This window comes from Botryllus schlosseri, chromosome 1, assembly GCF_051294905.1.
Source record: "Botryllus schlosseri isolate E-star chromosome 1, Bs_hap1, whole genome shotgun sequence".
Classification (NCBI taxonomy): Eukaryota; Metazoa; Chordata; class Ascidiacea; order Stolidobranchia; family Styelidae; genus Botryllus; species Botryllus schlosseri.
The window spans coordinates 39,214,336-39,229,141 of NC_137236.1; the positions used below are offsets into that span (position 1 = coordinate 39,214,336).

At 40.2% G+C, this 14,806-nt stretch overlaps 2 protein-coding genes across 3 annotated transcripts in view; one reads left to right on the forward strand and one right to left on the reverse strand.

Moving 5' to 3' along the window:
* Positions 1 to 14,806, reverse strand: part of LOC145436590 (cyclin-Y-like protein 1) — a 108,897-nt gene that overhangs the window by 82,817 nt on the left and 11,274 nt on the right. Inside the window, exon 10 of one of the 2 annotated variants that reach the window (XM_080313973.1) lies at positions 9,304 to 13,667. The exons of the other annotated variant lie outside the window; for it this stretch is intronic. Within the exon in view, the coding sequence (XP_080170099.1) occupies positions 13,551 to 13,667 (117 nt within the window). The 3' untranslated portion in view covers positions 9,304 to 13,550. Of the gene's footprint in view, positions 1 to 9,303; positions 13,668 to 14,806 lie in introns of those variants that run through there. 2 annotated transcript variants of the gene reach the window in all.
* LOC145436782 (uncharacterized) overlaps positions 1 to 14,806 on the forward strand; it is a 181,165-nt gene that overhangs the window by 70,047 nt on the left and 96,312 nt on the right. The gene's annotated exons all lie outside the window — the stretch shown is intronic.

Genomic DNA, 14,806 nt, shown 5'->3' on the forward strand with positions numbered 1-14,806 from the left:
TACACATTATGACATAATTTTACAACTTGAAAAAACAATTTTTTTAAAAGGTCTTTTCATAAAACACCGTTTGTTTTAAATGCAACCCTAGACTGCACCGTGTAAGTGATGAGATAGCGACTTGGCACTGAATTGACCTGCGCGAGAGGGCTACTACTGTTAATTTGCTGCGAAATGTCGCGGAAAAGGAAAAAAACAAATTTAAATAAAATTAAAATTAAAGTAATTGCACTGGAGTATAGAAGCATTTCTCAAATTAGATTCGAATTTTAATTAGAGCATAGAAGGAGTCAACAAATGAGATTAGAATTAGATTTTTGACTTTTCGCTCCAATTTAGTTGAATAGACAACTAGAATTATCTTGTTCTTCAAGACTGTCACAAGCATCAGAACGACAAGTGTCCAACTGTCCATGCACCATGCTTGGTTCGTTTTGCACTAAGCAGTTCTCATGTACTGCTTCCACGGAAATCAGATATATGATTAGAATTAAAATGCGAGCATAGATATGTTACACAAGGGACATTAGAATAAGAATCAGAGAAGAAAAGTTATCTAGTTGTCCCAGTCTGATGACAGCCTGCTGATCGATGTCAATTGTATTTTTCGCGTGTTTGTTGCGGATAATAAACAAGACCAGGTTGTGATGCTTCAATTTCTTCGTGTAGTCGAAATCTTATTCGAGTTGCGGTTCTTGGTGTTTTCGGTGCAGAGAAAAGGAATTTCTCAGCGCGGTTATACTGCGTAGTAGTGTGATGCCACAGCTATATGATTCGTAGCTTAAAATGTGGCTATTTCCATTCCCTGTTATTGTCATAACGTCATCAGCGCTGAGCACCAGTGGTAATAATCTGCTACCGTTTCGCTGTGATTCAGCGAGAACTAACATGAATTTCATGAAGCGTATATTAGTCGGGTGTTGCGGCCATTTTGGTTTCAGTTGCGAATTGGAATTTAAGCCTTCCTACACAACCTTGGTGTTGTAGGTTTATCTATAGGTTCCTCCTCGCCATCTCAACCGTGTACGCGGTGTTTTATAAAAAGCCTAGAAGTGGGCCGTGCTACAAGTAGGGTTGCATGTTAAAGAAACGGTGTTTTGAAACACGTTGTTTAAAACATGTTTTAAACAGTGTTTTCAACAAAGGCCTTTAAAAAACTGTGTTTTTTAGGTTAAAATTATGGCATAATTGTGTGACTACTTTCCAAAAAACATGTTGTATGAGCCTACGGACAATTACCACACGATTTAGCCGACGTATATTGATATGGGATGGTTGGAACCCGCAAAATAGTCGGTTCAACAGTTATAGTACAGATATTTCGTCAAAGGATGAACTTTACCCTATATTTTCAATTGTCAATGTCACTCCATTATGACGGCACAATTGAATATTCGTGACGTCATGACTTGAAAAAATAAATCGAATAAAAGACATGTTTAACTTCGGGCCTTGTTTTAAACGTGTTTGCTTTTAATTGATTTTTTTTTCAAATGCAACCCTAGCTACAAGTCGACAGCTACGGAATAAATATGACTTAAATTGGCCAGGTGTAAATGACCATAGTAGTCGACAAACGCCATGAATACCAAAAACAACAACAAACACAACGGTGTAACTATGCGAAGGAGTATCATTTTACTTGTATTAATGAATGTGACAATATGTTCGTAAAAAGCCCTCAATTCCTTTGCGTCTGCATACCAGTGTTGGGACGACTCGAGTCACTTTTTTCATGACTTGACTTGACTCGAGTCACGTTGCTAAAATGACTTGACTTGACTCGGCGTATCAGAAATGAGGATTGACTCGTGACTCGGAGCTAAATTCACGAGTCAATTTCAAGTCATCAAATAATCGGTGTCGATAAAAATCACGGTATCTTGCATTTTGTTCGGATTGTTCGCGAAAAGCTGATGTAAACCGTGAGAGCGACCAATCATTCAATGGTCGTGCGTTTTACTGGGCCTCCATTGTTCTCTCACAAATAAATTGACCACAAACGAAGTGATCGAAGCTTGCAGCTTACGTTGTCGTAAACTGGTATAGTAAAGTATTAGCAAAATGTCTGTTCTCTGTTCTTACCTTAACCAAACCTCTTGTTTTATTGAAATTGAATTCGAATATAGTTTATATAGTCCTCACACATTGGCGCAGGCTCGAATTGTATCATATTAATTTGTAGATAGGTAATGTATTGCATATTATCAATTCGTTTCTCTGTTCTTTATTTTGGCTGGTAGCTATAAACTGAGGCTATGCAATTACTTGGGTAGTTTAGCAGTTCTTCGTATATGTGAGCGATACAGCGCCTTCTTGCGTGTATATGTAACTCTATAATCGTTCATCGGTTCAAAATCATTGACCACTCAATCTGTGTTTCTGACAGCTAGCAAAATGCAATGACGTAATCATGCCTCATGCTTCGAAAAGGCAACTTGAATGGAATTGTTACTTGATTCGCGACTTGACTCGACTTGAGTCACCTCCAAAAATCGAGTGACTTGACTTGACTCGAGTCAACATTTTTGTAACCACGCTCAATCTGGGTCGCAATCTTACTGCGTCCTGGTGTTTGCGGCACAGGAATCAGGAATTGTTATGAGTAAGGCAATACTTCGCAGGGCAATATTTCTTGGTAAGTCTAAGATCACTCACAGTTAATAATATATAGTAACGCCATCGCCATTACGCCAGAGACTATAATTCTGCTTAGCGGTTGTGTGTGAGCGATAATGTAGAGTTGAAGAATACTGCAGAACACTTATATACGAATCTATTTCTCAGTTGTCTCGAGTCATCACGAGAAGTAGTTTCTTATGCGAGACATCGCGGAATATCATGGACGAGTGATCTCGGCAAATGCCGCAATACGCATTCTACCCCGTTGTAATTCTATGACCCAGCTCTAACCCTAGCCGACAGATAGCGTATTGGGGAGCCTTCGACGTCTTGATCGGTGAGTTGTTGGTTCAATTCCCAGCAAGGCCAGACCCAAGCACTGGTATCCTTGGCTCCCCCGCTTTTGGTTCAATTACCAGGCTAGCACGGACGGGATGTGCACAACATTTAGAAAGCATTACAAGTCTTTTTTGTACTTTGCTTGTCTAGCGGCATAAGCACATCATTCACCCATAGCATGCATAGCATGCATATGCACAGATGTACGATGTATAGAAAAAACAGTTCATGATCGCGCAAAACACCGAAATTGTTGACATGATCAATAAGGGGCATTGATAAGTGATCGTCATGGGCAACCACGGCTGTGGAGTCGGCCGATTTTACCATCGACTCCAACTCCGACTCCGGTCATTTTCAAAATACCGACTCCGACTCCCAAAACTAGAACACACACCGACTCCGAATGCAGCTCTGACTCGTAATATTTTTTTCGCAGAACTCCCGTCTTCGACTCCACCCTTCTCGTATATCTACTCAGAAAATTATACATTCATTAGATTCTGGTTAATGCATTTACCAAGTGATTCAACCTATTTTTTCGAAGTTAGCAAACCCTAGCAAAAATTATGTCTGTGAAAATCTACCTATGTAAAAAAATTGGTAACTGCACTTTTTAGTTAGATTTAAGAACAGTTAGTTAGTTCAGTTTTAAAGCAGTCATAGTTGGAGTCAGTGCATTTTGACCAACTCCGACTCCAAACAGTAAATTTTCCCGCAACTCCGACCCTAAAGAGCATTACAAAATTTTTCGGACTCCGACGAAAATTAAACGAAATTCCGAGTCCGACTCCGCAGCCCTTCTGGCGGCACAACTCGATGTGGATAAGGAAGTGCCCCAGACACTTATCACGCATAGTGCTTGAAATTACAGTCGGTGATAGAAACAACCTGACGGAATGGAGACATGCAACCATAATGTACTACAATGGTGTGGTCACAAGCAAATCTCCCAGCTCACTGCGATTGGTGTACGTGACTCTTTCCATTTGGCGAAAGGCAATTTGACTGTAGATAACTAACCTACACCTACGAATAGATGCGCATCACGTGATTCACGGTCGAGTGATGATACCGTCGCAGGTTTGTTGTCGCTTTATAGCAGGGGTCACCAACACGCGACCCGCGGGCCGCATGCGGCCCGCGAGGTCGTATTTTGCGGCCCGCGACTTGATTTGAGATTTCGGAAGAAAGCTAAGTAAACCATTTTGAAATGCTGAAATTGACTACAGTTTCAACATATTGTTGTTGTTGTTTCAAAATAAGCTATTCTCCCGTGCCCAACATCACTATTCGTCACCAGCAAAAACTGGCTCGGCGATGGTGATAGATAGCCTTCCATCAAGGTGAATCAGCTGATATGAATAAGCAATGGCCAATGGGCATATTGCCTTGACGTGCAATAGCCCAAACACTGCCAAGACCGAGAAGCTTAGATAACTGCTTAGAGTGGTGGTTCTCAAACTGGGCGGTGCGCCCCCGTGTGGGGACGTAAAAACATATGAAGGGGGCGCGGAGCTGCGGTCAACCGAAAAATTTTTCGCGCTGCGCGCGATTGGCCTCGGTTCCATAGTTGTTGCTCTGTGTATAGTCCGTAATTCACAGTACAGAAGTCTCACAACAGTCATAACCTTACACGCTATCAAACTATATCCGTTGGGATTGCTAGCATTCTGGTTGCATTTTGTGATATGACGATAAGGGGGGGACGAAATTTTTCAGTATCATAAAAGGGGCGTGTCTAAAATAGTTTGAGAACCGCTGGCTTCGGGCTTCCGGGCAAGATCAAGCTTTACGTGGAGAAGGTCTTTCAACTAGTAACGTATCCCGCTAGCTCCAATATCGCTTAGTCACTGAAAAGCGATTCCAGATATAGTGTACAGCTCGAAGTTCAAAATAAAATGAAGTTGATGGTAATGATTTTTGTTATATTTGTATTCCTTTAATAAAATATTACTTCTTTTGGGATCATTATGCCCATCGCCTATGTTAGGCAGCACAACGTTGTAGTAACCTAGAGTTTTAAAACGTGGTGGACTACTTTATATCGATATTGAATTCATGCGGCCCGCGGCCGCTGCGAAATTTGAAAAGCGGCCCGCGACCTGTTTTGAGTTGGCGACCCCTGCTTTATAGCATGAAACGGCAACGTAATTGCTAATCCCACAGATAACGACCCGAGCGCTCAAATTTATTAAAGTTGATAATATTCGAAAGCTACAGTCGCGCGGATTCTGATATTATACACTAAAATCTGATCAGGGAAGAGGAACCCCCTCGAAATACCCCTGAAAGTCTGAAAATCGGCATTGTTCCAAACCAGAGATGAGCATGGAGTAGGATTAGGATTTGAAAAAACAGGATTTGTGAATTTTTTTCGGATTCGATTTGAATTAGGATTAGAGATTTTTTTCTGAACGGATTAGGATTTGGATTGGATTTACGTCATCATCATCATTGGTTTATTAGCAATTTTATCAGTTCAATACACCACAAAAAATGCGATACAATGAATAGACAGGAAGATGTCGAAGCGACCTGGATTTGTCTATGGCAGTGGTTCCCAACCTTTTTCCACCCACGTACCATTTAGAGCAGAGGTCTCAAACACGCGGCCCGCGGGCCGCATGCGGCCCGCCAGAGCATTTTGTGCGGCCCGCGACGACATTTTAGATTTTTATTAATTTTACAAAATATAAGTGTCACATATATCTTTTCAGGTTATAAAGTGAAAATTTCCTCTCAAATTGCTCCGAAAGCCTTAAACTATTCATCAAACTTCACTATCACATCAATTACAAACGTTACCATGCAGTGGAACATTCACTATTTCGCTAATTTCCAATTCATGATGACAAAACCGGACGATTCTAGACTGAAATTTGTGAGTTGGACTTGGACGCGACCTTTCTTAGAATTGCTCAGACTCGGGCGAACTCGATGGCAAAATGAAAATGACTCGAGTGGACTTGAAGTGACTCGGAATACCGTAAATTTGTTAGAACCATGGACGCAACAAACTAATCGCGTATCAGGGGAATAGTAATAGATCAGAAGGTCGTAGCTTGGTATTTCGCTAACGAAGCAAGTATAGTTATGGCAACCATTGACAATCTGTTAGTTACATCTTTGGTCGCTAAACCATGTTATTAAGGCCACTTAAAGGTACCATGTACCGTAGTGGTACGCTCCAACGATGTAACAGTAACGGGTCGTTCGTCGTTCGGACATTTCAATCACTTGGACACATTCATTAATATATTTCTATTATATTTTTATTTTTTTCTGCACCTATATTTGAAGATATTTGGCCATGAGATTAATAGCCAACTTATCAGAAGTATACACGAATCCTGGATTGGAATTACAATGCTCAACTTAAAATTGTTTTGATATCAGATCAGTCCCTATTATCAGTCTGTTGGATTCAAAATATTCATAGTAGCTGAAAATGATAACCTGATAGCTTTTATGATGGCATCATACATTTGTCCGCCCATATGGTGTCTATATCTTATAGTTAATATATATCAAGTACAACAACAATTCTATTCGAATAGTTATAAATGTGATGATTCTTGTCGTGCCAGGCCTAAATTGATAATAACGTAAATCACAATTTGACGATGCGTGTTTACTGTCAGTCTGCTGAATTGGCTCATTTTCAATAGGAAAATTCATTCCCGCCAAATAAGGCCTACTTGGAAAGACATATAATACCCCTATAAATGCTGCGGCCCGCGGCGTCGTCAAAACTGGACAAATGGCCCGCAAGCACATTTGAGTTTGAGACCTCTGATTTAGAGGTTTTATACAGTGCTCGCGTACCACCTACATAAGGTACGCGCACCGAAGGCGAATTTCCGCCATTCATGACGTACTAATCACGTATTTGACCTATGCGTGGTGTAATAACAAATTCTATTACACCAGGGGTGGCCAACTTTTTTGCCATTCACAGCCGCATTTCGGCCACTCATGTATCCCACGGCCACATTCCAGGGCATAATAGTCGTAATGGACGAGCTGGACGCCAAATAGCCAGGTCAAGGTGTATATGGCCATTTCTGGTGAACTGCGGAATTTAATGATATAGGCTTACTATACGAACTGGTCACTGGTCACTGGTAATGGCGAGGGACATGCTTAGAGCCGCGCCAGGCGTGAAAATTTTCCCATATTCACCAATGAATTTCGTCATTGATATTAGTAGTTTTACATATTACTATCAAGCATTGATCCTTTCTCAGCCAACGTGATCAGATTCACCGGTATAAAGTTGATGCAGGGGGCGTTTTCGAAAATTAAGGGCCAGTTATAAATTATGATGCATCTTCGGGCGTAGTCATTCTTTTATTGCATGCTGTTATTTCTTGACCTCCCGTCAGGATTGTCGGTATAGTGAGGAGCGTTCACGATTCCGAGTTGGTATTTCTATACGAGGCACATCATTTTCCTCTGCTGCTGTTTGTATCTATATTGTGGGGCTCTGATTGCAAAGGGCACTATACTGTATTAAAATCGAAAAATGAAGTCACATTACCAAGATTAATTAAAAGCTTTCAAGAAATCGGGAGTTAATTCGTAAATTCAAATTGCATTTCGACGGCGGCACAATTTTCCCTCTACGGCCGCAGGTTGTCCACCCCTGCACTAGGCATTATCAGCCAGAGTTGATGGGATGCATGGAATTGTTTTTTCACCACCAGTCACAAAACGAACAACATAATGAAATAACAACAAAAGTCAATTTATTTAATGCGATGGCTGCACTTGTTCATTTTCCACTAGCTGGTCGATGCGTGGCATACGTTTGCTCACAGCGCATCGAAAGTCATGCAGCTTGGGCGCAACCAGTGAGTTTTGTTTCTTCGAATTGACAGTCATCGGGGATGAAAATCCTTGCTCGCACTCGGACGTAGAAGGGAAAATTAGGAGATTGGGAATAGCGCGAGAAGCTAGCGTCGAGTACAATGATGCCATGCTAAGCCATAAGTTTATTGGAGAACAATCTTATCAAAATCAACCCCACCTGAAAATAACTCCAACTCCCTTCGGTCGAAAAAAATAGAATCTACTCGCGTACCACAGGCAGAGGTGAGCATGGATTAGGATTAGGTTTTGAAAAAACAGGATTTGCCAAATTTTGTCGGATTAGGATTGGATTTGGATTAGACATTTTTTTCAGAACGGATTAGGATTTGGATTGGATATACCTATTTTCTGGGAGATTGAAATGTCGTGTGGCGAATGGCGACAAACTTTATTCAGATCAGTTATTAATGTACTTATGGTTACTAAGTTATCTTGAATCAAGTGAATAGTTGGTTGTGAAAGAAAATTTTAGAATCCCTCCATTGCATAAATTAGTATTTTTTCTGAATTTCCAGTTGGAATCGGATTAGGATTGGACTTGGACTTGAATATGAAAAAGTTATGGATTAGGTTTTGGATTTGGATTTGAAGGTTCGGATTTGGATTGGATTAGGACATAGAAATTTTAAATCCGCTCATCTCTGACCACAGGTTGGGAACCACTGGTCTATGGAATCAGACACCCACCGATTTTCTGGGAGATTGATTTGACGTGTGGCGAATGGCGACAAACTTTATTTAGATCAGCTAATAATTTACTCATGGTTACTAAGTTATCTTGAATCGAGGGAATCGTCGGTAGTGAAAGAAAAATTTATAATCCCTCCCTTCCATAAATTAGCATTTTTTCTGAAATTCCAGTTGGAATCGGATTGTGGTGTATTGAACTGATAAAATTGCTAATAAACCAATGATGATGATGATTAGGATTGGACATAGACTTGAATATGAAAAAGTTATGGATTAGGATTTGAAGGTTCGGATTTGGATTGGATTAGGACATAGAAATTCCAAATCCGTTAATCTCTGTTCCAAATAATCGCAACGACGCAGCGCAATGACCATAACAATGGTCCTTGCGCGGTTGCGATTGTTTCATGCTATGAACCGACAACAAATCTGCGAGTGTATCATCACTCGACCGTGAATCACGTGACGAGAATCTATCCGTAGGTTAGTTATCTATAATTTGACAGTAATTTTCGACCGGTTTGCCGAGCGCGAAATTTGATAAAATTGGTATCCGTCGAATGCTATCGCAGTACTGTACTAGAGTTATCATCTGATCTATGTGTTTCTGTAAAAGCCATGAAAATACACAATGTCTGCTTGGAGTTGAGTAGAAGTACTTTCAAGTTCCAGGCCTGGCTACATGGCAGAAACATCGTTCCAAATCGACTTGCTCTCAACTTTCCGACCTACCAGACTAAATAACTGATCTCCGTCTTGATAAAACAAGACAACTCGTTTGCAAATCGCGTTTTATTGAAGTTTCATTCCAATAGCGCCCGGCATGACTACAATTACATGCCGCAACTCGAACCGGGACGACCCGACGTAGCTTTGTACTATGATATCGCTAGCAAGATTACATGAAATTGAAGTCAAGCAAAGATAAAAAGTGCATCATATGGTAGGGAGAGGGGGGTATGACACATAAAAATATTCAAATTCGCAGCATGTACTCATACCTATAAATGATTTCATTTCATGAATGCGCAAACTAGTCAGAATAAATTCTGATCTTATGTTGTTGTAAACCTCGTTAATTCATATCCAACAATAGCCTCATGCTTTGCTACCAGGGTTTGCCCAAACAAGACCAGTGCTCAACAGTACACTGTGAAATCATAGCGTATACACATCTAGACATGCAAACGCCACATTCAATGTGCACTGAGCAGTCTAGGCAAGCAACATTCGGTCTTAGCTATGTTGCTGTACGTTTCAATGAAATAACAAACAGTCCAGCACAAGCATTGGAAATGTCGAGATTTGAGATTGTGACATCTCATGCAGTTAAGACACACCTCTAGATGCCAACTTTTTTCGCTAACGCTACAATTCCATACGACATGGCACCTTATAAACTCGTTAAAATAGTAACCTGTTTTCTAAATATAGATTTTGATTGCGTCAAAGCAATTATAGCTTTCAGAAAGAACAATTCACAAATTTTGCTACAGAAACGTGTGTGGTCTGGTCCATTTCGCGTTGCAGGGCTAGGCACTGAGGCGAATCATGATTCCAGTTAAGCATGGTATATTATCCTTGGTCGTCAAATCTAGAAATATCGCGCAAAACAATACGTTTTTCGCAGTAATAATAGTCATACATCGCTATTTAATAGTAGCTCTCGTCACCAGCATACCAATATTTTAGTTTTTAATCCGTTAAAACCAGAGGTGGCCATGAAAATATTACTTCAGTTTTTCTCAGTGTGCTCAAGTACGATAAATGGCTACTTCACTCTCACTCAACAATATTTTAGGTAACGCTACTTACTTTTAGTAGTTTAGGGATAAGTTTATATTACATATACGAAGAAATTGTTAAAACGACTAGGCGAAATAATCCGTGCATCATAGTGACTGAGTGTATTTTTGAACATTACACCAATTTATGGTGGCCCGAATTATTTTGCGCTAGTCTCGAAGATATATCCGACGATTAGCATTCTCCCAGAAGCTAACTTTACGATCTACGCCCTAAATATCATGGAGATGCGAAAAAAAGGCAGTACTGACGCTAAGGATACCGAAAACGTAATGCTAAACGCTAAATATTTGAAGAGATAATAAAAAATCGGGAGCACCTGCACACATTACGCGCTACTAATGACAGAGAATCTTAACCATATCACGCTACTATGCATAATCAATACACGGATCTGACGGATGTATAAATCCAACAGGGAATTTCAAAAAGTCAATGTACAACATGCATACAACATGCTAGGCTACCATTACATCAATAATTTGCTATTTGTCAACCATAAAATTCAAAAACGGAGCTGGGCAAGATCCAAGTGATTTGATTCTAAAATCGAGTCCAAGTTTTCCATCACTCATCTTAGAGGTGTTCAGCAACGAAGTACTTGATCATTTCTGAAGCACATTGCTCGAAAGGTCACGAATGGAAACTAGGAATACTCCCACTCCTACTAACAGTTTTCGGCGATAATATAACTATTCAACTCTCAGAGGGAAGGTGAGTATCATTTCAGAGGTTGAATAACCCTTTCTCACTGCTACACTAGAATCAATATACCCAGCCCTGAATACCACTTTGCACCTAACTGTGACATGTCATCAGATTCGATAAGGCCGACTCCGTTAAAATGAATACCAAGCTCTATACAGGCACAGACAGCCTTGGAGTGTACAGCTACCCAGTTATGATACCAACAGTACATATATTCTATCAAGTTGGATATCAATACACTAAAATATTCCCCCGACAAAAAGATATGGTTGTAGCTTCAAGTGAGCAACACACGGAAAGGTAATCGAAACACAGTTAAAATAAAACAGGCGCAATGCTTTCGACACGCATGGCAGCTTCGGAGATGCCATCGTTTCGATACCAGACGAATTTTAAAATGGTCTCGAAGACACGCCTTCCAATCTTACAGAAATGTTTGCGACGGTGAAATTGTCATTCTACACAACATTGATTAAGAATAGGGCCAGACAAATCTGAGTACCCGAGTGATTCGATTCTGAATGGAGCATTCGGCTTCGAGTCGAGTGTCCAGGGTTGTAATGACTCGACTTGAGTCGCGATTTTTCGGTGATTCGGCAGGACTCGAACCAAGTCATATGACTAGAGACTAGGACAGTCGAGACAGACATTTCATCGTAACTTCGAAGAATAGTAAAGTCACCACATTATTGCTATTTCGTCTGACAGTCCTGATACTTGGAAAATAGGGCCAGAACCTGTTAAGACTGAGAAAAATAACAATATTATGAATGCGAGCCATTTTATATCACTCGGGCAGAGTTGAACAAATAGGTCTGGTCCGTATTGAACTGAAAACTGAACACAATGACTTGGACTAGACCGTCTACTCACTGACTTGGACTCGGTGGTGAATTGAAAATGACTCAACTTGACTCGAGTCAAAACTATAAAAGTGAGATTGTCTTGTGACTGGAGACCTTGCGACTTGGTTACAACCTTACCAGTATCTCCCATCATGAAGTACAAGAGTATAAACTAAGAATGATGCGGAAAGTTAAAACATGTATGTTTTATGCGACCATAAAGAATACAATGTCGGTTCCACACCGTATCAAAGATAAATTGGTATATTTTCGGCCTTGAACTTTGTAACAATGCAGCGGGTTAATTACGACTTCACAGATACGTTATTTCCACTAAGGTGAGTAGCTTTGTATTACATGTTTCGTATGCTGGAATACGATCAACAAAGGTTTACAGCCTTCCTGAAGGGAAAATAATATTGAAACCGTTATTCTCGTTGATGAATCAATAAGGTTACATTTTCAGTACACCACCCGGCTCGAATCATTACAATTAATGCTCAATTCAGATTCGATCGCTCAAATTGTTGTGCCCAACCCTCTTGAGAATGGACGCGTATATGAAAAACTAACATTTATATATAAAATCAATGACCCAATCGGTAAACTGAGTTGTTTGTAGCTATGTCGGATATATACTAGGGCTCTTCAAAAATGACTTTTTTTCTCAAATCGCACTGGCTACTTGATAAAATTGTTAGGTTACCTAACTCAAGCCTACACACCCAATTCGATTCAATTCCAACCAGTAGCCGCATTGCTACTGGAGAAGAAAGTTTCTATTTACTATATAAAAATGAATAACAAAAATTTGAAAATTTTCTGTTCACGTCATGAAACTGTTAGGTTGTCTACAGACACGATGTTCACCAAATTTGGTTGAATTCCAACCAGTACAAGCGGAGTTATTGCCGTCGAAAAATTTGGATTTGAATAAAATAGTATTTACGGCGGGCACCACGATAATAAATAATTAAAGAATGGGTCCCCGTGAATACTATTTTATTCATAATCCAAATTTTTCGACGGCGATAACTCCGCTTGTACTGGTTGGAATTCAACCAAATTTGGTGAACATCGTTTCTATAGACAACCTAACACTTTCGTGGTGTAAACAAAAAATTTTCAAATTTTTGTCATTTATTTTTATATAATAAATAGAAACTTTCTTCTCCTGTAGCAATGCGGCTGCTGGGTGTAATTGAACCGAATTTGGTGTGTACGCTTAAATTAGGTAACCTAACAATTTTACCAAGTAGCCAGTGCGATTTGAGAAAAAAAGTCATTTTTGAAGAGCCCTAATATATGCAATGATTGAATGATATATTCATATTGAAATAATTTTTGTATAGCGATAGTTCTTTCCAATTCTCTACAAGTTGCTGACGATTACCCCTGACGAGTGTCAGCCGTACATATTCGGGTTCATTTCAATACGAATATACCATTCAATTGTATATTGAAGTTCCGCACCTCCGATTGTCTCTCGGCACGCAACGGTAGTTGGAATGACGCTTTATAACAAACTATAGAGAGTGCCGTAACCATTCCATTATACTCACAAGCCGCGCGACGCAGAATACTGTCCGTTCAATTAAAATTTAAAAAAACCAACCACGTTGGTTAGGTAGTTCGGTTCGAGCATGCGGGCGATCCGTGCGCCGATCACGATATTACAATACTCGAATTACACGGAGAGTCTAAATTGCCGAAGCTGGCGGTCCTTCGGACGTTAGTCTTGATGGCGGTCCGGAATTTATCGCCACAAACGCGCGTTGTGGCCTGAAATGCAAAAGAGAATTACAAACACTGGAAACGGTGTCAAATTAATAATAAAAATGAATCACATCGGGTAGATATCACGATTGGAGCTTGACCGATTATTGGATTGTCGATATCACAGATCGAAAGAAATATTGGTATCGGACACGGTTGTAATAACTCGAGTCAATCTGTGTATTGACTCGACTTGTACTCGAGTCATTGTGAAGTCGAACCAAGTCATATAACTCAAGTCTAGGACGGCCAAGACAGACATTTCATTGCAATTTTGAAGAATAGTGAAGTCCCCACATTATTGGTAATTCGTCTATCAGTCACGACACTTGGAAAATAGGGTCAGAAACTGTTATGACTGAGAATAATTACGATTTTATGATTTCTAGCCCCTCTTATATCTCTCGAGCAGAGTTGAAAATAGTGGGGCGAGCCGGATGGTGCTCAAAACTGAACAGCGACCATAATGACTTGGACTCGAGTTAAAACACTATGACTCGGACCCTCTACTCACCGACTTTGTCAGAACACTCAAGCAGGTTTTGATTGTGCCTACTATCAAAGTTAGAGTGAGTGTTTTTTACACCACTTCCGTTTCCAATTAATGTCTTGTAGGCAGGCGCGTAGCCAGCCGAAAAATAAGGAGGGGGTTTTGAAATAAAAGGGAGGGGTTTCGCTTTTTTTCAAATTTATTAATATAGCATCAATTCATTAGGGTCAAGTACATGCTTAAATGACGATCATACAATCTCCTCCTGTTGACGATTCTACGCGTATGATAAGCTTGTCGACGAGTCCGGAAGTGCTGTCAATTAGCGAGTCCCTGAACTGTCCTGAAGAATTAAACATGCCCGCTTATCTACGCGTCTTACGTAGCCTCGGCGACGATTCGCGCTGGTCAAAATGTCCAAGTATTTAAGGAATGGGTGCTATAATGACCGCGATTTCAGGTGGTTCAAACCTTTCCTCCTTTATAACTCAAGCCTTGACACACATCTTCTGATGGTTATGTTCAAGTAGTAGCGGAAATCAATTACGCATGTACGCAAGCGTCGCACATGTTTGCAGACATTCGATGTCGTTCAGTTTCGCGATATCACTCTTTAATCACAATTGTTAATCAGCATATACTTAACGGGATTGTC